Genomic DNA, 25,444 nt, shown 5'->3' with positions numbered 1-25,444 from the left:
ATATAGGGCAAGCTATTGCATGTTTGAAATGATACAAAACTTCAGAAACAAAACTTGCTGATTTTGCAAACAGAGGACACTTAACACAGCCCTATCAATCTTGTAACACTATTGCTTGCACTGAATATTAAATCTCAAGATATTCAACGTTATAATTAACATATATACTCATTGTTATGTTACAAGCATGAAAGTGCAACAAGTTATAAAATGGGAACAGCATTATTTGCATTCTTACAGATCATATGCACAGATTCATGATTGGAAGTATTTCCTACATTCCACATAGTTGTTTTTTCCCTCCCCCCCTTTTTGAGGATAGGACATTCATGAGGACACTGTCAAAAACTAGGATGTTTCCTTATCCTACCAAAGGACAAGGAAACCAGCAGATTACTGAAAAATAAGACTGAATAATGAGGTCATTGAAGGACGAAGCTCATAGGGGTATTTAGTATCTCAGAAGAACAGCTGGTAGTCTGCAGCTGAAAAATCACATTTTCAGGATGATTGTAAAAGTTGAGTTCTGCATCACAGGCCCCAAATTCCCATTTTTTTCAACTTTCAATGAATTTGGCCATCAAGGCATTCTACTAGCAATGTAAATGCAAGAACAGTCTTTGTCCCACTATAATTGATGGAAAATTAATTTTCACTAGTCACTTTCATTGGACCATTAACAAGTTCTTGTTTATGAAGAAGGATTACATCTTGATTTGAAATATTAAATGATAAGGTGGCTATCTCCAAATAGCCATGACATCATAGTTTAAAAACAACTGTGTTCAGACTGCTCTCTCCCAGTTGTCCATCAGCAAAGACTGTGACTCCTGCCTAGAGCTACAGCAGTATAGAGATGTGCCTTTTTCCTAGGGGCAGAGATTTTACTGTAAATATGACCTCTTTACTCAGTCCTTTGGGTCCAAAGGTAAAGATGAATCAATATCACAGAAGTAAGGTATTCCAGTGGTTCTGTCAGAAAGTAGTACTTGAACATAACATAAATGTTATAAGACACAACTCCATGGAAACAGAATTACAAGGTTACTCAGTCAGGTTTAATTCTTGTTTCTTTCACATAGTCTTTTGAATATAATTTTCTTGTTATGCATCTCCTGAAACACACACTTTCACCCACGCCCAAATACAAATATATAGAATGTTATTACTGCACAGTGTATTAAAACAGCTGAAACATTTCTATTCATAGCCTTTGTTTTGCCTTTTGAAGACCAGGAGTAACTGATAACAAGTGTAGGTGATCATACTGTTATGTCAGCCCTGGAGAGAAAACAGGGACGACACCGGCAGAAGATGTGAAAGCTACTCTCTCCGAGCAGAATAATACTAGAGATCCAGGTGTGAATTCTAATCTAACTTCTGAGGTCAGTGACTCCTGTGGTCAGTGACTCCTGTGGTCTGGGATGTTCCTAGCCCTATAGCTTGTTCTTTTTCCATACAGAGCGTATGAAAGCCACGATTCTTTTATTGAACTTTAATTTGACAAGATTCAAGTCATGTACATGACAGAAAGCCTTGAAATCTGGGCAATTTTGCTTGTCAGATTGCAAGTCCTAGCTCTGAAACATTTATTACCCATTTTTATTGGGAATTTCTAGTATATGAATTTTTAAATATTGTAAGAAAAAGTGCTTCTTACCCTTCTCTTAGAAATGATTGGGGTTTTTTTCCAGAAACTTGCAGAATAAATTCAGCCTGCAACCTGAGAAATTTAAATCTAAACAGTTAAAACTTTGCTATCAAAAACTGAAAAGAATGCCTTGTAATAGTGTTGCCTTGTACTTATGTTGTGTAAAAGATGGTTATTTTAAAATGAAAATCACATTACAGGGTGCCATTTTGTAACACCATAGTTCATGTGTACTAATATGGATTTTCAGTTCTTTCATTACGAGATCTCAAATAGCTTCACAAATACTATTTCAGTGAGATGCAGAAATACTATATTTGTCTTATTTTTAAGTGAAAATAGGGGAGGGGGGAAAGGCTGCAATTGGTCAGTATGAGTGAAGAGGCTAGATACATTTGAGGTTAGAAATGAAATAATTTACCAAGTCCTTTTGTTAAACTTTGAAACTGCAGTTCTTTCTTCTGAAAGGATCTTTAGGAAAAACTTAGTTCCATCTTTGTTTAGGATGGCTACATTACTCACTGAAGTCAGTGTGACTTTTTGATTTCAGTAAGTTTTGAATTAGGTCTCTTATTATTGCTTGCACAGTCACAAAATCTTGCTTAGTGACAAGAATCTATATATTTTTTTAGCCACCATGTTCCTTTGTAGGTAATGCTCTTCACGTCCTGCCCAGGTGCCTGATCAGTGACTCAACAAGTGTTTTAAATACTTACTTCCATCATTTTGGTCTGGTTAGTGCAAAACCATGAACACCTGTGACATCTTGTTGTCTAGAAAAGCACTTGTCAACACACAGACTAACTTGGAAATAATTCTGGATAGCTCCTAATAGAGGACTCTCTTGGTGCCCTGTCTTTAAATAAAGTCTATTGACTGTAAGTTAAATGGACACTATCAAGCAAAAATTTGTATGGGGAAAATTTTTAATGTATCATCTTAGCCATAGGCCTTCATCTTTTAGAGTAATTTTAAAAAGTCAGTGCTGACACTGTTTATCTTTTGTTTTTCATTCTTAATACAATGATCAGCATCATTCTTCACTTTAATCACTTCCACCTTTCATTTCTAATACGCTAGTCAGTAGTTCTTCATCTCATGTAGCTTGGTGAAGTTATTAACCTCCTTACAACCAAGGATTTGCCCATATTACTGAAATACCTCTGAAGGTACCTAATACCTCATCTGTCTGAACAGTTTTCTGCTGCTGAAAACGTAATGAGTATTTTTAAAAAAACTATTTCCAGTATTCAGAAAGTTTGCCACCTGAAATATCACCAGTATTGCATGTAAATGATGCAGTTTCCCTCATTGAGATGTCAGTGAATTATTAGGATCTGCATGGACACTATTTTTCCCGAATCATCCTCAGGGTTCTTCAGAAGTTTTTAGGATGTGTGTTACTTTCCTGAAAAATCTCTTTTCTGATCATTAGTTTTTTAATCTGAGAAAGGGAAGCATACCTGTATTTAGCTTTCCCCTGTCACTGTTTATCCAAATGTCTGGGTGATATTAGCAAAATATATGAAAGAGATAAGTCAAAATTCATCTCAGAGAGTGAGATGAAGTGAATGGTGGATAGGAAAAGTATTACAAAGAAATCACAATGCACACTGCATCCTGTCATGAGGAAATCTGCCTGAAGATTAAAAGTGTTTGCAGCCTTGTTTTCTCCTAGATCTTTCATTACTTCCAAAAATCCACAAAACTTTTACTGCAAACCAAATCTTTTCTACCTGAGGTTAGCAGGAAGACTGCATGTCCTCATGCAAAACTTAGGCTTAGTCATAGAAAGCCACATGCATGCCATGATCAGGTTTTATCAGGTAACTGTGTCTCCTTGGTGCTCTCTCAATCTGTGAAATGTGGAGACCAAAATCTTTGGGGAGAGGTACACAGAGCATAGAGGAGAGAGAAAGATTGATTTGATTTGTAGTGTTACAAGATGCTAAAAATCTTGGGGGTATACCTAGGCAGAGATATGACTAGAAGTTAGCAAGGCGATGTCAAGTGTTTCTTTCCATTCCTGCAAGTTTCAATAATAAAGTACCCTGCACTTACAAATCTACTTCTCCCACCCCCATCTGGGAACACACTAGATTCCACAGTGCCTCACAGATGGAGGGGAAAGACAGGAAGATGTCAGTACAAACATCCTTACTAACTGGACGTAGTAGCTGGGAAGTAAAGGGTGGAGGACATGACAGTTTGGCTAAGTCAAGATATGTCTTGAAACTAATATTAAGGAATAAATTGTCCTTCTCTCTTTATGGGACTTTAAATGTGATCTGAATCCAGAAAGCTAAGCAGGGATAAGAATGAAAAACTAAGAAGAAAGTATGAAGAAGATGCAATGCATTATGATACCTTAAATAGTGCCAAGTACTGAAGAAACAACAACAAAAAGTGTTGCATGTTCTGTTTTCCTTTTTTTTTTTTTTTTTTGAGGCGGGAAGGAGGGACAGCTGGTACATCTCTTTTATTCAAATACAGTGTATATTCTGGCTTATCCTTTGGAATTTGAACAGTTTTCATGTGATTAGCAAGCTACTAAATAAGAGAAAGTATCTAATAACAAAGGTCTTGAGTAATTCAGAGAACATTGACCTTTCTCTGATTATTCACCAGTCATTGTCACTTGGATATTAAGGGTGACAACACTCTTTTCCTCAATGTTTTGTTATTATGAGAGTAAATGATTTGGGAGCACCTTCTTTATGTACCACTTCTAGTAACTTCTATGTGTTGGCCCTTCATAGGCTGACATTTTACTCAGTGAGTTGATGACTACCCAGTAGTTTTCTCACCGCCTTATAACTATGGCTCAGCTCATTTGGTGGGTGATTTTTTCCTGAAGATAGTTTACTTAGAGAGGGGAGTGCAGAGTGCTTTTTGCTTTGTCAGATATTCTGTGACACAGATAGCTGCAGGTAAGTGGTAATTCTCAGTCCCTCCTGGAATCACTACTTACATTCAGAAGAAATAAGGTGGTAGAAAACATCTTTGTTCCTACCCTGCTGCATGCGTGTTTTTGGGTGGGAGATGATAATTCAATTGGTGATGCATTCATGATGTGCCTTGTAGTTTTCCAGGTCCAGTTCTGCCAGATGTGCAGACCACAACAGACCAAATGCAGTCTTTTGTCTATGAATTTGGCTCTGGCATTAGTTCTAATTGTTTAAAGTTAAAAAACAACTCTTTTCCTTTCTTCTAACCCTATACAAAAGACAGGGCTGCTAGTGTTGCAAAATAATTGAGTCAGAGCCTGTTGCAATCAAAAGATGATTAGTTTCTTGTGTTTATGTGTGTTCTGATGTGAACCAATCTATTATGTCTGTTTTGTGTTCCTAGGGATGCACTATTTTTATGTGGAACTTGCAAAAACAGACACAGTTCACTGATGTTTATTAGCGACCTTGTCTTGTCCTCTGAATTATGGACAGTCTGCTTTGAACATGGGGAAATGCTACTAGCAGTCATTATGGGGATGTTCGGGTTTTTTTGTAGTTGTTTAACCTCTCCAAGGCCCTGCTGCACTTCTAGATGTAAAAAAAGAGAAACTGAATTATGGGTGTTTAAGGCTGAAATATTTATAGAAGCAGTTTTTTATTTAAAAATAGCATTTGTGCCTGAGAAGATCAGATGTACCACTTCAGTATGAAAAACAAAACCGGATTTTAGTTGATATTATTAATAGAAATTGCATGATATTTGATAATATAATTTAACTGAAAATATTTTCTTCCAGTCTAGGTTTTGGAGTGTTACTAAATGTTGTAAAGAAAAAAAAAAATATTCTGAATTTTTTATAGTTAGAGATTACAAAGACAAATAGTTGAATTACTGTTTATTAAAGAAGAGAATTTACCATGTATCAGAACATACACCATAGAAATTAGATATTTCAAATTAAAACAAAGGCAAGTGATATTAGAAAAATACTTTTGCTTTCTATGGGAAGATGGGATTCCCACCTATCACCAAGGAAGTGCTATAAATTAAGATGAAAATGTGTTCTAGAAATAAATTAAAATTAAAACCTGAACTATTTAGGATCAGAAGTTTCCTTAACTGCCTGTGAAGAAAGCTTACATGGACTTTCAAAATCCATCCTTATTAAAAATTGAAAGCAACAACACATGGAATCCTGAAGTCATTATTGATTTGAAGTCTCTATTTAGATAGATTAGCATTTTACCTGAATGAATGTCAAGTACGGCAGGATGTGGTCCAATTGTATTTAAGGTGGTGGCAATCATTAGTGCTCCAGTATCAAAAGTGTATCCCAATTTGGGTCATTTGGAAATACTTCCAGATTTGAAAAATCATATACTGATGGGATTGAAAGAGTAAAAAAGTATCATGTGTTTCTCTTTTAAGGCTCAGGCAAAGAATGTAGCATGTTATGGTGTTTTTCAGCTCAGTAAAAGAAACTCTTCCACGTTCTTTGTAAAATGTGAAATTGTGATAAGGAGTAAAATAAATGATGTGAGTTACTGCTTTGTCTTTTCAAATACTATCTCAGAGCTCACTTGGGGGGCAAGAGAAGTGTCCTCGGAGCAATGATCCACAGCTCCAAATCAAAAATGTAAATTTGAATGCATTTTGAAGACGGGTTTTGCTTCACTTTGTTCAATATTTGAAAATATTCCCAGTACTGTGACAGCTCTCTTAAATAAAAATTTGAAGAAAAAAGTCTGCCTGAAACTTTGGGTACTATGTATAGAAACCAAAGCCTGTCTGAACAAAGAGAAATTCCTGCTTCATGTTTCCTTAGAATGACAGATCTTCTTGGCTTTGCAGCCTTCTTCCCAAAACCAGTGTGAAGCAGCACTCTTGATTAGTCAAGAGAAGGCAGCATGCAACCATTAATATTAACTGTATTACATCACACCATCTGGCTACACCAGCTTGGAAATGATGGCCTGTATTCTTCAGTCACAGCTGACAGGAAACAGCAAATTAATTGGAAGTACAGTTGTGATTTACCTTTTACCCCTTACTCTTGACTCCCCATGGTCTACCATTCATTTTGCCTTTGAAAGACCTAATACATCTAACTGTATTGGTTGATCTATTAAGAGGAGAATATTTGTTGTATACTAGAGCACTAAGTATATAAAGAAAAACAAAAAATAGGTGGAAGCTGGTGTAGAACTTAAGTTTTATTTTAAAAAACTTTTTTTAACTACAGAGTTGAAGGAATATACTCTTCTGTGAGGGTCCATTTAGCATTTATTCTCAGAGGTATTTATGGACAGAGAGAGGAAGGTTAGCATGTAAGAATATTGCTAGACAGCCACCTACTCACCTGTTTATTTCCTAACACATAATTGACCTGATACCCTTGTTTTATTTGAAAATACATTCTTACCTCCATAAGTATGGTTTTGCTACAAGCAAAGTTTCCAAGATCCCTGCAATTTAGTCTGGTTGAATCTGACATAAAGAACAGGATCTTATTCACTGTCTTCATAGATGCTCTAAAAATTAATTAGCCCATACTTCGCAATGCTTTAAAGAGTTAAAAATGCTATGTAAGCATTATAATTTGTTTCTTCACTCTAGTGTAGTCCAGCTTTTAATTGCTCTGCTTGTCATATTACCAGGAATTGAACTCTTGCAAAATAAGCAAAATCAATTATAGTTATTAATTGAATGAGACTTCAGGCAGAATTTAGGGTGACACCAGATGTAGTAAAGCTAGTGAGCAGATTGCATTCTTCTTCTGGAATAAGTACTGAGCCAACAAAACTATATGCTTTGGGTTTCAGTGTGCTGCCTAATAGGCTACCTTTCTGTAACTGATATATCTGATAGCTCAACAATTTATGGTCATTATAGATCACACTGAACTTTTTTGTGAAGTTTAGAGGACCAAGCTAATTTCCTGTTCTTATAATTATATTCTGACCAAATTTCTTACAGTAGCTAAATAATTTCACATGGCATTTTTTAATTCCAGTCTCAAAGTATGGTGCAGTGTTAATTCAAGATGAAGCTTCAACTCAAATGTCAATTCTATCTTTGTGACTAGTAAAATTATTTTTAAACAATTTTTGTGTGCTCTGAAGTTTTTTGGATGCAAGGCACTCTGAATATCATCAGTGACTGTATTTGATGCTGCTGCAGACTAGGGGAGCTTCATCTCAAGGACTGAGAAACTTAGAACACGGGGAGTCACGAGTATGTTCTTAACTAGTGCCAGAACATCAGCTCAAGCTGATTGCTCCTTTGTGTCACTCTTAGGGCAAGAGTGTGATTCATCACTTTCATTTTGCTGAATACTGGAGTCCAGATGCATCTTTATGGGTTAGATTTTACTTCCACTGAAGACTAAATGGCATCCTGATCTCATTTGTAATAACGTAAGTTGGGAGTAATTTAGTAAAACTGATTGACCTACATCAGTATAATTCTTGTGTGAGATCTTGTCAGGTTCAACAGCTTCACTAGAAATAGGTTTGGTCTTAGCAAACACATATATTCAGTTCCCTTGAAAAGTAAGTGGATTTCCCATGAACTGGGGAGCATGTCTGGATTTTGGCTACCATTCACCAGTAGAATATTTGTAAAATAAATTCACTGACCAAGTTTAAGCCATGTGCTCTTCCTGTGTGAAAGTTCAGGCATGATGTAGCTGTCAATGAATGATTAGACTTGACCACCAGCTTGCTTCCATTTTGACAATAATACCATCTGCCATTCTTTCATAGTGTGCTTGTTCCTCTATCTTTGTAACTCTCTTGATGACTACATTGTTTTGATATGCTAGGCCAGTTAAGCTGCAAAAATCTAGTTTAAAAATAGCTGTAGGATTTTAAAATGATTTTTAAAAACTGGAGGAGCACAGAAGAAAAAATTGTTTATATATGGTTATAGATCTATTTGTGTAGTTCTATTTCTGGTAAACTGAAGCTATCTGATACACTAGAGTAGTACAAAAAGGAAGATTTATGTAAGTATAGATATGGGGTCATTTCAGGCTGTGGTCAGGATGATCTTACTGGCATGTCTTTGGGTCACTGGGCCAAGGAGGGTTTGTTTTGGTTTGTTTTTTTGTGGGGGTTTTTTTGGTTTGTATTGTTTTTTTTTTTCTCCGTAGCATTCTTCTTCTATCAACCTATTTTATTTTGAGAACAGAATTTTCTTTCTAGTTTCTTCCTTCTTCAATTAATTGATGTCTTTCACTTCTAGACATCAGTTAGGCTGCAAAACAGCAGTACAGTAATGTACAGCTAAATACAGATAGTCAAAATATGAAATGTGTCAGTCCATCCCCTGAGCACAAGTCTATGCCTATTCATGTTAGAACAACAGTCACATGTCTTATTAAATCAGGTACTCTCTGTGCAGCCCATGTACTGTGGATTTGCTCTGCTATATATTGCATAAGCTCCACTGTTGTGCTTGTGCTGATAAAGAGTTCCTTCCTCAGGCTGCAGTGAAAACCAGCAGTCCCTGTTGCACATGGTAGCAATTTCCATAAACACCACAGACTTGAACGGAAGAGAAAGGGAATCAGAGGGTTGTAACAGTCCCATATTATTTAAATATTGATTTGCTACATTCTCAAATTCTACCAACCTGGAACTTGCAGATGACACTTTTCCTTTGGGACTGACAGGCAGCACTGACCAGTAGAAAGCTCAGAAAGTCGTTACCTCCATTATTCTGTCTTCCTCCAAAGTTCAAGCTGTGTTTCTTCAGGAGATGGCAGCAGATGATACAGTAATTGTAAAAGTCAGAGACTCTCCTACAAGACTGAAGAGGGAAAAAAATTTTCCTTATTTCTGTCCAACGGTTACTCAGTTTAATAACAGCATGATCAAGCCTTCTGAATTATGATGATGCAGATGAAACCGAGTAAGATTTTGAGCCTTTTGTGTTCCCTTGATGCAAGAGAAGTACCCTCCAGACTAAAGAAGATGGTAAAGTACAGCTGAAAGTGAACGAACCGTTTTGTGTCACCTGTTCTTGTTTCATAATTGCAGTACATCAATACATATTTTATACTGATTACAATAAAAGAAACACCAGCAAAGTCTCATAAAAATTTTGGCATTTTTACCCCTTTCAGTCTTAGAAACAGAACAGCTTATGTTGGAACAGACCTCAGGAGGTCACCTACTCCAACCTCCTTCTTGAAACAGGGACCAGGTTGCTTAGGGTTTTGCCCAGTTGACTTTGAAAACCTCCAGGAGATGCCCTTCTGAGAAACTTGGTCCAGTACCTGACAGCTCTCAGGGTGAAAAAAGTTTTCTTTATGTCAAGTTGGACCATCCTGTGTTTTAGTTTATGACCATTGTTACTTGTATCTGTTGTAAAGAGCCTGGCTTTGTTTTTCTCTGGAAGTCTAGAATAAACTAAGGAACTGGATAGAGAGACTTCTTCAGGGATTTAGTTATTAAGGAGCTAGGTCTGAGATATTCATCTTGCTTTCACTCACCCAATCTTCTTCTGAAGTCGGAAGACTCAAACTGTCTCATGGAAACACAAGTAAATGAGATATAAAGGACATCTCCCGGAAAGACAATCAGAGAACAAAGTGGGAAGTGTGTCCTCTTTTGTTCTCCTTACAGCTTGTGCTTGTGCATCATTGGGTCAGATGTTTATTCCCAAAAGTCTGGATCAGGATCAAGGCCTTTACAACTCCTGTTTTTTCTGATTTAAGAAAACAGTGCAGAAAGGTGAGGAGGACAGGAAGGAGGGCTAATGACAAGGAATGAAATGATGCAATTGCATATGCTTGCTATATGTGTAATTGGCATGAGATTTCCATTGTATTTTGATTTCATTTTTTCTATTAAAAATTGGTAAGTTTTTCTTCCCATAGTGTAAAAGGGGAAATTAAATAAAGACTGAAAAATTCCATGGTGTTCTGAAAAAGGATGAGTTATGAATAACAGCTCAAACAGCCTTTGCCTGTGATGTAACCTATTCTGAAATGTACCTATTTTGTTACTTTGCAGAATAACGTAGTCTTGATTACCTGGTGAGAAGGCAACAAGTTTCTCCCTCAGTGTAAAAGCATTTCTATTTTAAGTTCCAGCAAAAGGTGGTCTTCCTCTAGTTCTTGCTTACTCTCACCCTAAATCAAAGAGGATATTAAACCTGATCTGGAAAGGTTACTTCTTGTGATACATTTCTTTTAGATGAAACTGCTGCCTGTTTTTTTCCTTCTTGTGTGTATGTGTGTGTTAGGAGCTTAGCTTGGTCATTTTGGTCTCATGGAGTTCTTGACAGGCAACTCATAAAATAGTGTACACATCGATGGCCTTATAAAATAACAACTCTTAACTACTTATGTTAAGGAAATATAAATATTTCCTTCAGAACATGTGGAACTTGTGTATAAAGATTTTAGAGCTGTTTATTTATTTCATTTTGCTTGTCTGCATGTTTAAGCAAAGACAGAAAGAAATTAAAGGGAAGACATAAATAAACTGTTCTGATGGCATGCTGGAGGGGTAGTTTAAATAACAGTATAAAGTTTTTCTCAGCTTCTGAAGCTACAGATTTTTTTGAGAAACTGGAAACGTAATCAATATTTCTTGCACTTTGATTCAAAACCTACCTTACTGTATTATCCCCCATATCAAATAATGCTCTCAACTTTGCTGCCTGTCACTTCACCCTTTTTACTACTTCTGTTCCCTCAAGGTTCCACCACAGCTAAGGAAGCTTTGGAGGGCACATATTCAGGAAACCACTCATTACATATTGCTACAAGTATTTGGAATATTCTGCAGCAGTTGTGGAGTTCACAAACAGTGACAGCCACACAACCATTTTTAAATTAAAGCTATTTGAATAACTGTTGTATGTAAGTCCAAATCCATGCAACTGGAGAGGATTTCATTTATACAGTATTTAGGAACCTCTCCAGGATGCCTTTAATATGTCTCGAGCAAAATACACTTTCAAACACTTTGTTTCACACTTCCAGAACTTCTATAAGACTTTATTAAAGTCCCACTAAATGAGCTTTTAGATGTCCTAGGAGAACGATTAGTCGAGATGGAACCATAATGAAATATACAGTTTTGAAGTTGATGATATAACCAATTCAATTAGGGTATGTGTAGCATTTGCTTGTGGTGTTTTGATGATGATTTTTATGGAAATAAAGAGAGCTATTTTGAGCAATCTATTGGAACTAATTTTGTTTTAAAGGGCGGTTTGCAAAGAAGGGCTTTAGATCACTTGAATGCAATGTTTAGGTGGTACTGAGATAAACCTGGACTGACTATAGTCTGTAACCATACAGTTCTGGAAACTGGGGTTGAAATTGAACATTGCTACATGTGGAAGTTGTCTTTAATTTAGCATCCATGTGAACTGACCACAGAATCATTATTGAGCTAAACACAATTACCAGTCATTTTAACAGGAGGTAGTGGGAAAACTGCAAGCTGTAGAACATGTTTTAAGTTTATATGAAATAAAGGTGCTGCAGTTGAAACAGAGGCTGATTGCTGGGTGAGTTGTGATTTTCTCCATTTTGGAAAGAAAGAATCATGAAAAAAGCCAGAAGAACACCACAAAGATTGCATTACAACCAGATACACTTACTAAGCAAGTTTAGTCCTTCAGTATAGAAAGACCCATTGTTCAAAATGAAATGTTGACATTGTGTGTAAGGCCAATATCACAGTAACTGACCATACTAATGGAATTAATCTAATCATCTTTCTTGTGGCTGATACATAAGACTATGTATTTTTAGACCATTTTATCTCATTAATGATGATTGTAGTTCCTCCAAATCTGTCAGAATTCCAAACTGTTGGCTTCCTTGAGTTTGTCAATAATTTTCTATGCTGACAAAGCAGATTTAGAACTTCTAAGACTTTAAATACCAAAAGAGAAGGGAGGAATTTGGTCTTATAGCTCACCCCTACATTTCATTTGGTTTTATTTTTAGAGCTTATGACTTTTATACTTGGAATTGGTTGTTCTAGCTAAATATATTCTTCTGCATTGCTTTCTTATTTTGACTTTGTGTAGTTTTTATTGTTTAATAATTATATCCACTGAGGTCTCAAATGCCAACAGCCTGTAGTCCTTCTAGTCACTGTAAAGTCTTCCTCAACAGCTTGCAAAAATTTACTCTTTGAAGAATCTATCTCTTCCAAAAAAAGTGAATCTTTGTACTTGCCCTAAATCTCAACTTACATGTGGTACTTATGAATGAGATACAAACTAAGTATTCCTGAGTATTTTGTAGAACTATGTTAGAAGATTAGAATTGTAGTAATTTCTTTATTTTTATTGTGTAAGCAGTGGCAAGTATCTAAGATACCCTCAACAGTTTGCATGATGATTTATTTTGCCAAAGCGTAGGCTGATTGGATTAAAAATTCAGTTTTGATTGTAAATCTCCTTGTAGACATTATTAGGTCATGTCTTTTGTTTGATTGATGATTTTAGACTATTATTAACAGTAATGATTTTGTTTTTTACTCTGTTGTGGATTTTTTTTTAATTGGCAGTATCTAATGATGAACTGCTGAGTTTAAATCTCTTTGTATCAGTAGATATCCCATCTAGATAGGCCCAATTATTTCTTATCCAAAATGGAAACAATGCAACACTTTTTGTTAAGTTCAGGTCTTTCCTTTAAGCTTTTATGGCAGAGTCAACAATTGACCTTTTCCCTTCTTGAGGAACAGAGACTACTTCTGTATTGAAATTCTGCAAAGGTGTTAGACCTTCCTCAGTGTGCTAATTAGCACTGTGGCCGGGTGTCCATGATGGCATTGGCATAGTGAAAACTGCCACAAGCTGTCCTGAAGTCTGATAAGAATACCTGCATTTATATTCTACTTGGGATAGATGTCTATTGTGTTGTTTCAGTGTGTTCAAGCATTTGTTTGCTGCTACACTTCAAATTTGTGCATGAATTCCTACAATGCTACGTAGTAATCATGAAACACTAATTACCTATTTACAAGGATAAATGGCAAGGTCTTCCATTTTTGCAGTTGGAATTAAAAAAAGCACCACTGCCACCACCCATTGAAATCACAGATCACAGCTGAAAGGTAAGATAGCTAGCAAGATTTGAAAAAATCACACTTTCAGATAGATATCCAGGTTACTTTCTAGAAGCTTCTGCACTCTACAAAATAGAAACTTACTTAAAGGGTATTAATTTCATCTACTTCCTTCTCTTCTGTGTCTAATGACAGTTTTTTCTAACTACTAACTACTTTCCTACCCAGTTGTCAATTATTTCATTCTTTCCTTTTTTCCCCTTAGATCTTATGTTTTCTATTGCTTACCAATACTAGGCCTTAATATGGTTGAGTAGACCATACAAATATCGTGATGAATCTTATAATTTTCCTTCTAATTTTTTGTAGTTTCTTGTTGACATTTGAATGTAAATATAAAAGCTAGTGACTGAAATTTGAAACCCAGGTAACCATTCCTATTAATTTAAATGTGAAAAATACAGCTAAGTTTTCCAAGTCAACTTTGAAAATCAATCTTCTGACTCTATAAAATTTCAGAAGTTCCCGTGCGTATGGAACTGTTCCAGATTTTAAGAAATGAAATCACCTATAAATCCTTATCATCAACCTTCCTTTTCTCTTCTGTCCCAGATTTTTTTTTTAAAAGTCTCCTGTGTTCCAGCTAGTTGATAGTTTTGAAAGGTCTGTAGTTTCCTGACCACATGTGGAATAGCTTTAGACTAGACTATCAACTGTTTGCAAATTAAACAAACAAAAAAAAGTCAAATAAATAACATTTTTGGAAATCCATACAGACGTGGACAGGTTGTTTTTTTTTTCAGTAACAACTAGGAAGTTCAAATGGAGAGGATGATACATTTTTAGATGATATGTAGTTCAGAAGAATCAAAAATAACTTTGAGAACAATTCTAAACAGAGTAGTCCTCAAATAGGAGAAAAATTTCCTATCATCAATATTTGATTTAAAAAAACCCAACATTGTAGTCATGCAACACCCGCAAATACCCAATATTTCTGTTATACTGTGCATGGACCAACAATGCAGTATTGTCAGAAATGACAGGAGTTGTTAAGAGTATTATAGTATTCATGCACAATGATTCTTTTAATGTACCCAGGACTGATCAGGCTATCACTTTAGGTTTGAACGCTCTGAAGGAAAGAGACACTAGACAGAAACAGAATTATTGACATGTTAGCCTTTGAAAAAAGGAAAGGTCAAAGTCCTCATACAAAGATTGCACTGTGTTTAAATCCCATTTATTTAAATCAGTGACAAAAAAAATTCCCATAGCTTTCAGTGCAATAAAGTGCTGATTCTTATGGGAAGCCTTCTCTGTTTGTTGGCGGAGGTGCAAAACCTTAAATCTGCAGGGAAAAAAATACATTTCAGCAAAGTAATAAAGAGCTCTGGCACTGTTTCTCTGAGCTGGCCCTAGAAAGAATCACATTTGTATTGTGAGCCTTAATACTATTTCTGGGGATAAATACATTTCTTTTCCACTTTTGAATAATTTACCTTCTTATTTTATAGAAAAAAGCATTACTGCCAAAATAGTGTGAACATAATCTACTGCAATTAGATAGCTAGATAACTTATGCAGTAGGCCTGATGAAAACCCTAGATCATTTAAAAAGTATTGAGACTGCTTAAAAGAGCCTTTCAAGTAATTTTGTAAGTTATAAAAATAGTTCAATGTAGAGTTATTGTATGCTCTTGTCTGTTTTCATCCCATTGCTTTCTAGCTCCATCTTTAAATATAGAATGACAGTAACTCTTCCTTTTTGAATAAAGGAGCCATTCTGAGCAACCTATTTGGGTGATTTCTGTTCTGAAGATGGGTATAGGTTCTGATACTGGAGTTTGAAGAAGCTGTTGTGCCCAGTATACTCTATATATGGCTGAGTTAGAGGGAAAGAGTACTACATTGTACACAGAACAAAAAATTTCTGACTTGCAGAAGGGACTGTTGCATGTTCACATTATGCACCCTACAAATCATCTTTGACACTTTGTAACTTTAAATAGCTGTTTTTCAGAAATCTCTGTCTTGGTGCTTTATATGGCCCTCGTCACTATTGTTCTCAGAGCAACTGGAGAACAATTTTTCTCCTTGTAGCATTCCTGTGGCGTAGAAAACTAGTATCTCCAATTTAGAGCTGGCCTAAGCCTGAACATACATTGGATCATTTGACCAATCTATAGTCATCTGCTTAGAGAAAGTCTACAAGCATGGATTCTGCCTGGTGTGAGATACCCTTGTGACTGATCATTACACTGTCCATGCTACCTCTAAATCTGCTGACTGCCATATCAGGCAGGGACTAAGAACTTTCTAATTGCTTTTGTATTGAAGGTACTGAGCAACCCGATCTAGCAGAAGGTGTCCCTGCCCATGGCAGGGGTGTTGGAACTAGATGATCTTTAAGGTCCTTTCCAACCCAAACCATTCTGTGATTCTATGATTCTAATATTTTTTTCATAATTTTTTTTAAAGATCTTTCTCTGACTTGTATACTCTTGTATCTTTGGGCTGCATGTGTGGGGATCTAACTCTGAAGAAGGCTAAGTGTGCTCCCCTTTCAGAAAACTTTAAAGCTTCTCAGAGTATCAGTCATTCAAAAGTAATAGAAAGCCTTCTAATTCACTTACGCTGTATGTTTTGCCTTTAGAGTCCTGGCCCAGGATGTACCTGATTGGAGAACTCAGGATCCAGAGGCTGTGCAGGGGAGGCCTGTTGTCCTCCCTGAAGTCTCAAAGCTGATGCTCTGGTATCCCTAATAAAATCCCTTCTGCACTACTTCTATGAGAAAAGGAAAGAAAGTGTAAAGAATGGAAAGAAAGAAATCTTAGGCCAATGGAATTTTCCTGATTTCTGTGGAGGGTAACACCTCAGGTTTTTTCCTGAGAGAATTATTATTAAATGTGAACTTCAGTAATCACAGTATTAAGAAAAAAATCTTACAAGCACCTTTACGTCAAATTCCACCTCATTACCAAACCTGTTTTCATGGACTACATCTTCTCAGTGTACTTTGACAGTACAAATGCTTTAGGGAAAGGTGTGATGTTCACTCTATGCCACCTGATTCTCCTTCATTAGCAGGATCTTTCCATCTTAATTCCACAATCAGTTTCTTTCCACTTCTCTGTATAGAAAATTAGTTGCATCAGAACTGCTGAGTAAGGAAACCTCGAGTTATAGTAGAATTTTATTTATGCTGAATAAATTAATGCCAGCTAATATTCTTGTTTCTTGTTCTATTTTTCTTCTGTATCTGATATTTGGTAATTGGCTCAACTTGTGTCCCACTGTGGGAGCTTGGCAGAGAGAGAGGGATAAAGAACGGAGAAAAAGATTTGTAGGTGGCAGGGACAGCTTGTGTATGTAGCTGCATACGTGAGCTGGCATAAAGCAAGGCTATGTGGATGTTAACTGTTTAACTAATACTGTATATAAATCCTTAGCTAGCTGAGAATGTGACCCAAGAAAGTCAAAAGAAATATTTACAGGTGCCCCACTGGTGTTTGATTTTTGTACAGGAGTGATCAGTGTGCACTTAATTACTTTCCCAGAGATTATGTCCATGCAAGGGTGAATCATGCAACTCTTGGTTGACTTGCAGCTGGAAAAAATGGAGTTAGCACAGTCCAAAATGGCATGGATTTGTGGTCACAAGGAGAAAAATAAAATGTATGCTTACACAACAAATGTAGGCAGTGAAGGATTTGCTGTTCAGTCCTGATAATGGTGAAGGGAGGACATATATTTTTAAGAAAAAAGCAACTCAAATTGAAAATGAAAGCTAATATATTGCCATTCCACCTCTAGCTGTGATCTTGCTTGATCTGGTAAGTTAAACGGGGTAAGTGCATGTGACATTATTAGAGAAAAACTAGGCAATAGAGGACAGAGTATTTTAATTGCTCAGAGGAACTCTTCCTCCTGAGTCAGAAATAAAGCTGTGTCTCTACATGCTGTCAATGGCAGTATGTTGTTGGTGAATTACCCTTTGAACAGCATCCTATGCAGAAGTTGTGATAATCAGTGGTTATTAGAAACCAAAATGACCTTTTATTAGGACAAGTGCTTTGGCTGCATCCAGTTCTTGGTGAGTGCTTTACATCTATTCCAGTTTTTCTTGTAGTTCCGAGTGGATGTGTTGTTTTCTTGTTTCATTGCCTGAATTTGTTAGGTGGTGTTGTTTTCTATTGTATTTTGAGTTCCATCTGAGACAGCTCATTTAAAGTGGTGGGGGGAAAGCCTCAAAAAGAGACAGATACTTGATATATCCCACTGAAATCCATTTGTAGGGAAGGCACTAAGTTCGTTCAAAAGCAATTCCTTTATAGGGGTATTACCAACTTTTAAATACTCTTTTTCTGGTTGAAATGGAAAACCACTTGAAAGGAAAGAACCACTGTGTTTTAAGTTCCACAAATAGCAGTGCATGCATGTGATGTTAAATGGATACTCTGGTATCATGAGAGTTTACAGCCAGGGCTTTGCACATAGGACATGGTATTCTGGACGTTCGCCTCCACGTACGCCAGAGCGGTTTAATTTCTCAGGTTGTGGCAGTTTCTGCAGTGGTTCCTGAGGGGTGTTTTTGAACTCTGCATCTCTTGTTTAACATGGCAGCTCGGAGAGTCCAGACACAATTTAACATGTACTACATTCATTTCACATTTCGTTTTAAAGAAGTCATTTTTGTTCTCTGCGGAGGCTTCAATTATAGAGGGCCGAATGACAGGCATAGTTAAGGCAAGGGGTGGGAGACCAGCGGAGCACTTTGGTGTTTCCGCCAAGGATTTTGCAAATCCTAGCTTGATTAATCTGTTTAAACATCTGTGCATCCTCTCGTCTGTGCAACTTATCCCTGGGTATCTCTTTCCCTTCCCTTGCCTGCCTACCGTGCCTGTGTTCGCTGCCTGTAACGACAGACACACCCGCAGCCCGTTCTGCCGTTGCGGGGACCGCTCGCCCACGATGCCGCCCGTGACGCCTCGGCCGGCGGTACCGTCCTCCTTGCCATGCGGCGCACAGTCGCATTCCGTAGTGGCACCGCAGGGCAGAGCCCACAGTATTGAGAAACCGGAGCGAAGCGGGGCCGGAGGACGGCGGCGCCGGCTGCCGCGGGGTGCTGGGCGCGGGCGGCCGGCGGGCGCGGCGTTGGGCCACCGGGCCACCGTGCCGCCGGGCCACCCCCCGGCCCGGCCCGGCCGCCGCTCCCCTCTCCTGTCCCCCCACTTCCCCAGGCAGCCGGCTCCAGCTCGCCTCCTTGACGTCATGTCTGTGGCGAGGCTTCGGCAGGCGCAGTGAAGGCGGGCAGCGTGTTCAACTTTCAGATCAAGTCCGGCGGCTCCTAACGCCGTGCGCGGGGGGCTGCGTGCAGCCGCCGCAGCTGGAACATCTGGAAGCGTTCAGTGTGTCTGTCTGTCGGCGAGAGGGAGAGAGCGGGGAGCGAGCGCGCTGAGGGAGGGGAGGGAGTAAGGGGCTGGGACTGTGCTCTCTTCCTCTGCAGAAACAGCTCCCTGCCAACACAACGCGCTCAGAATGGCTTTGAAGAGGAGGAGCAGCAGCGTTTGAACATCTCTCTCCCCCCCCCCCCCCCCCCCCCATCTTTCCTTACTCTTGTAGTTGGTGGATTTTAAAAAGACATTTAACCCTCAGAGGTTTGTCCTGGATGCTTTTGCTTTTCCCTTTTTGCCCCCCCTCTCCCCTCTCTCTCGTTTCCCCCCTTCCTGTTCTTTTTTATGGTTTAACAGCCAGAGGTGCTGTGCTAAATTCTTGGAAGGGGCCCGGATGTACTGAGGATGCATTGCAATTTCACTAAAGGAGGCAGTAGTGGAAAGGATCAGTTTTTGGTGTTTGATGCAATAATGGGAATCAGGTAATAATAAAAGGGGAAATTCTGCAGCTCTGTTCTTCCTTGAATTTTACCAAGCCGATTTTCGGAGGGATTAACCTGGACTCGTTTTAAATGGTCAATGAAAACAAGAGGATGTACATTCCAGAAGAAAACCATCAAGGTAAGCCTGAGATTTGCTTCCGAGGATCTGGCAACCATTCTCCCCCCTACCCTTTGTCCGTAATCTCGGGGTTCAGTTCGGGTGTTGCCACAGCCAGCGGCAGGCGGCGGGGCCAGGGCAGAGGACAGCCTCTGCCACCGGTTTCCATTCCGAGCACACGGCTGCCCTCGGCCGGGTGTGCTGCAGGGAGACCCCCGCAGCCCCTCGGGGAACGGGTGTTTCATAGGAAACCCCAGGCGAGGAAAAGTTGCTTTAAGTCGCCGTCGTCGCCGCCCGAGGCGGAGGGGTGCCCGGCGAGGGGCTGCGCGCTGTGGCCGGGGGCGAAGCGGGGCCCCGGGGCAGCCTGCTCCTCCGTGTCAGAGGGACATTAACTCGCAGTGCGGCCGGAATGAGGGGAATTTTTCCCAATTAATGTGGTCCCGGTCCTCCTAACACCCATCTGGGTACGGCTTCCTAAAACACCGGGAGAGGAGCCCTTCCCCTACGCTATTTCTAATCTCTCACACGAAAGGGGAGGGGAAGGGGGAATTATCTATTTACACATCTATACACCATACACGCACACATACTGAGAGATGAGGGACACCGGGGAGTGCCTGCATTACAATTAAAGTTGGTTTTTACTTGGGACAGTGATTTCTCGCCGAGCTCCTCTCAGGATCGCCCGCATCATGGATCCCAACCCGTGCTGCTGCTCCTCGGCATTAGCAAACGTCCCCCGCTATTCCCTGTAGTAAAACTTTGTTTGTCCAAACTCCAGAGGCCTCCCCTTCCCCCGCCCAACCCCGATCTGCCGTTCCTGAAGTTATTTTTATCCTGTTACCTGCATGCTGTCACCCCCTCCCCTCCTCTCCCTTCCCCACCAGCCCTGGCTGCACACATACGTCGGTATTGCAGAGCAGGCACAGCCATTTCCTCCCCTCGGCGAGAGAGGAGCAATGCCGGGCTGTCTCTCTCTTCCCAGCAGAAGCCCCCAGCCGCGGCCAACTTCTCCCTCGTCCCCCCCTTCCCCCCCGACCTTGCCCTCCAGGGCTGCCCCTCCCTCGGCCGGGGCCAACTTGGCCGCCCGCAGAAATGCCCCCGCCCGCTGCGATTGAACACCTGCTTTGGGTGCGAGGGTGCCCGGGCGGGGGACGGACAGCGGCTCAGCGAGGGCCCCCACCCCCGGGGAGCTCCCCGGATGCCCCCTACCCCTGAGCCCCTTGCAGGGGGGGGGGCCGAGGGTGCAGCTGAGGAGGTGCATCAGGGCTGTGGCAGCCCTTAATGGTGGGGGGGTGGTGGGTTTCAGAGAGAACACCACCCTCCTTCCAATTAAATACAGATTAAAAAGGAGAAAAAAAAAGACCCAACCCTGCACCCCCACCTCTAGCCACTCTATCAAAACGAGGTGGGAGGGGAAAGGAAGCAGCCCCTGATTCAGAGTGCTCCTTCCAAGTGGGAGTGAGTCCGCAGCACATGCATTCAGCAGGCGTAATTGGGCTGCTCTTCCTGGACCAGGGCTGATAAAGTGGACGAAGAGCTCAGCCTCCATAGCAATATGCCAACACTATGGCAACCTAAATCCAGCTCCCTCCTTATCAGCTGCAGTGATTATATAATTGGAGGAACAGTTTTGCATCTGTCTCTTGATGTGGATTGTCATTACTCCCAGGTGAAAGAGCAACTTCTAAAGCAAACAGAAAATCAGCCAGGTGGAAGAAAGTTCTGTTCCTGATAGTGCTCGGGCTGTCATTTATTTACAATCTATTTTTATTTTGTGCAAACAGCACCCGAAAGGTTAAATTGATCAGTAGTCAAGAAAACCTGGTGGCAAGGAGATGGGAGCAAACCAATCACAATGTGGAATGGAGTAATTAAAGCAACCACAGATTCCTGGTTGCAAGGTAGAGATAAAAAAAAAAGATGAGTAGAGGGTAAAGCTAGCTCTGTGATTCTAGTCTGCTCCTTGCTTACAAGAGGGCAGATTGATGTGGATAAGTCCTTAGTCTTTATCCTTCTTGGTTACTTGCAGCAAGGTGAATGTTTTGGGTACTACCAATGCAAGACAAATTTTTATGTCTGTTCTTCAAATATGACTGACATGACTAGGCCTCTGCCTGCAGTTGCTTTCTGCATGTCTGTTCTCAGTTAGCCCCTTATCAGCCTACCTGAACAGTCTCATGCTCGGGAGCCTGGGCAGCAGGGGAGCTGGTGTAATAGTGGCTTACTTAAAATAAATAAAGTATGCTAGAGGCCATTAGTTAAATTGTGAGGGGTGTGGGGAAGAAGAATTGTATTTGAAGGTGCTTTGTTGACTTCTTAACTGCTAATTGGGGTAGGTTTGTAATATATTTGTTTTATGATTTAAATATGACTGTACACTGAAAAGCTTTCACCCTAAAGTAAGAATTTCCTCATTTTTTGGGATGTTAAAATATGAGTTTACTGTGTTTTCATTGCAATCTCCTATGGCACAAAGAAAGGAGAGCTGATAGTATTATTTGTTGATGCTGAGACACTTTTCAGTGTTATTTTTGCTACACAATGGAATATATTTTTATAACAATTAATTATTCATTATTACCCTAGAGCATGTGTTTATCTAGAAAATTTTAAAAACCCACCTGACAAGCACCAGAAAAAGCTTTCAAGACTAACTACATCACATTTAATGCACATGTGGGACTGGGTGGAATCCTAGATGGGCATCTTTAATGAGTTCCCTCATAATGTTTTGAAAACTTGTTCTCATAAGATGGAAAATCAGTTTGCAAACCCACGTTTTACAGGCCCCTTAAGGGAGGGACCAGAATGAGTCAACCTGGCTTCTGGTGTTGCAAGTTTGAATCTCAAGCGTAGTTTAAACATTTAGGTAAATTTCTCTACTTGTAATTCTGCGTTTCGGTGGGATCTCTGCTGGTGAGATTTGGTGACCAGCAAGGAAATGAACCAAACCCAGTAGTTTTGCTGTGTCTTTCGGCTCCAGGGATGAGGTGGAGGTAGGTGGGCGGGAGAGCAGTGGGGGTCCCGGTGCTGCCTCCCCCAGGAGGTGGCACTACAGGGCCGCGGAGCCCGGAGTCGTGGCGGCGGTTTGGCAGAAGACACCTCGAGGTCTGCTTCATCCATCCCCTGCTTTTCAGGAGGAAAGGCCAGATGCAGCACTGATAGATACGCATCTATCCCGGAATAAAATTCATTAGGATTGAAAAGCCCCTGGTAGGTCATTTATTCCATATAGTAATGATCCTCTGAGAGAAAAGCCATTTCTGATACCATGTCTGAACTACCCTTCCTTCAATTTCAGATAATGCCTTTGGGCTTTGTCCTTATTGCGTATTTTGAACAGATTTCTACCTGCTGCTTGTAAAAAAGAACCCCCTCAGGTATTTGTCAACCATAATTAGGTCTTCTTGCAACCTCCTTTCCTAACCCACACATATTCTGTTCTTGAAATCTTTCCCTGTAAGACACTCTTTTCATAGTCCTTGTATCTTTTGAATCTGTTAAATTAGGAACTAATTAGTATATCTATTTCTCGGAAGCCTGCTGATGGTGAGAGGGTCGAGTCACAAGCATAGTCCCTAAAGCATTTTCTGACCTGAAGTGAGGGTCAAACCCACAAATATCCCCCTTAACTTTGCAGGTATAAATGCAGAGATGATTGTGTACACTTCACAGCTGATTTCAGTTGAGGGGTTGAAATCTGCCTCATGCTGTGCTACAAGACAAAACCATTGGAGATATAGACTAGAATTTATTGTCTGTTTTCTTTAATTTTCTGCTCTATTTTCAGAATGCCAATTTTATTTCCTGCAATTTTTGGGGAGCAATGCTCTTATATGTAGGAGAAACCGTGCTCTTTTCATGATGGCAAACTGAACAGATTAGCAAACTGAGTCTTCATCTTTGAGTATTTGTTTTTGTGCTCTCATTTTGCTGTAATGGTTTGTCAGAATAGGCATTAGTTGCGGGACATAAAGAATACCTCTAAGTGATTTGAAACAGCTTATATTCAAGTTTTTTTGGGAAAAAACCTGAACCACTGTTTTAAAATGCAGCATTAAAATTCCAACCCCCACTTATTTAACAATAAATGCTTGTATGTATAAAGTATGATTTTCTACATTCAGTGATAAGCATTTAATTCAATATGAAATATCAGTGTAATATAAAAATATTTAATGTTAAATAACTACCTAAACATTCTGCATAATATAGTGCACTGCATTTGCTTGTGAAAGCTGCCAGTAGAGTCTTCCGAAAACTATTTAAGTGTTTTCAACCATTTCCTATCCTTAAAAGGAGTATTTAAGTATCTTGCTAAAGGCATGGAATTTAAAGTATATACTTTTGAAAGATTTTGTTTGAAATTATCTTCAGTTTGGGTTAGGTCATCATCAGTGTTCTTGCTGATTGGTTCTTCCTGAAGTCTGTGAGTTTCTGCCATCACAAACACTTACTTGTGAAGACCTAGTTGGTGCACTCTCTGCAGCCAAGACACCCTTATGAACCCACTCTTGATTGCATCTCAGCTCTGCGATCAAGTATGTTTTTGGGGCTACATATGTGTAAATCACTGCAGCAGATGTGACCCACCCTTTCAATGTGGAATTAATTTATCCTACTGAAATATTTACTTTGAATTCTTTGTCCTTATATTTTTGGTTTGTTTTCTCAAAACACTTTAGAGAACATGTCATATAACAGCAATATTGTCATGTATGCTTAGAGTTGGCTTACTTTCTTTCAATTTTGTGGAAAATGAGTCTACATCCATGCTTAAAATAGGATTCATCTGAATGGCCATCACTCTTAAATTTACTTTTTGCCGGTGTGTGTGTGCACATGTGTGAATAGACATCATGGCTGTTTGACTAGTTAGAAACTGTCTTGTTTAACCCTTTCTGGGAATTAATTCAAGGAACAGACAAACTGAAGTTCAGGAACAACAAATACAAGATCTGAGCAAATGTGTTCTCTAAATTTATTGTCTATCAACCACCATAACAGATGTGACTCTGTGCAGTAAATGTCTCTCTTAAATTATTGAAACCAACAAATCAGATCAACACTGAAGAAAGCTTTTGCCATTGGCAGATATATGCTTTACAAACCTTAATGTTATTAAATGATACAATTGCCTATCTTTTTTTTTAAGACTGTAGACAAACCCAATATATTTTTTGAGTCAATCATTTATCTGAAACACTGGTTTTTGTTTAGATAATGGGGATGAGATGAATTTGAGAGAAAGTATATTAATTAAAATGTTTACTACTGCATTTTGGCATCACTAATTTCAAGAAAAAAGACAATATTAAGCATTCAGACATATAGGTTACCACTGAATACTTTTCCTTTTGACATAGTTCATCTATTACTTAACATAAAATTGCCTTTTTTTCTTGTAATTTTACCAATGGAAGTTCAAAAAAAAAATCATTTTTAGATAATTTTAACTTTATTGGAGTAAAACCATTGTTGTGATTTAAGCTACTTGAGTATTTTTTTTCCTCATCCTTCCCTTTCTTTCTTATGGGAGAGGAAGTCACAGTCAGCCTTCTGTGCAAAGAGCATGGTGGTGGGCTTATGGTGCTTCTGCCAGAAAGCACGTGTAGTTTTAGGTGGTAGAGTGGTCCTGCTGGGAGCTCTGAAATACAGTGGTGAAGTTATATGATCACAAGAGCACCTGTTGCTATTGCAAGGTTGTTGTGGAATAAATCAAGGTGTAGTCAATAGTATATATAAATCTTTGTCTGAGAGAGTCCTTGAAAGAGTTTCTGTCAGTTTTCATGGAT

The 25,444-nt window shown here is 39.2% G+C and overlaps 1 protein-coding gene across 14 annotated transcripts in view; it reads left to right on the top strand.

Annotated features, from left to right (window-relative positions):
- Positions 1-25,444, top strand: part of CACNA1C (calcium voltage-gated channel subunit alpha1 C) — a 498,259-nt gene that overhangs the window by 27,655 nt on the left and 445,160 nt on the right. Inside the window, exon 1 of one of the 14 annotated variants that reach the window (XM_074826104.1) lies at positions 19,448-19,667. The exons of the other annotated variants lie outside the window; for them this stretch is intronic. Within the exon in view, the coding sequence (XP_074682205.1) occupies positions 19,619-19,667 (49 nt within the window). The 5' untranslated portion in view covers positions 19,448-19,618. Of the gene's footprint in view, positions 1-19,447; positions 19,668-25,444 lie in introns of those variants that run through there. 14 annotated transcript variants of the gene reach the window in all.

The sequence above is a fragment of the Strix aluco genome, chromosome 5 (assembly GCF_031877795.1).
Source record: "Strix aluco isolate bStrAlu1 chromosome 5, bStrAlu1.hap1, whole genome shotgun sequence".
Taxonomy (NCBI): domain Eukaryota; kingdom Metazoa; phylum Chordata; class Aves; order Strigiformes; family Strigidae; genus Strix; species Strix aluco.
This window is presented reverse-complemented; position numbering and strand designations above follow the sequence as displayed.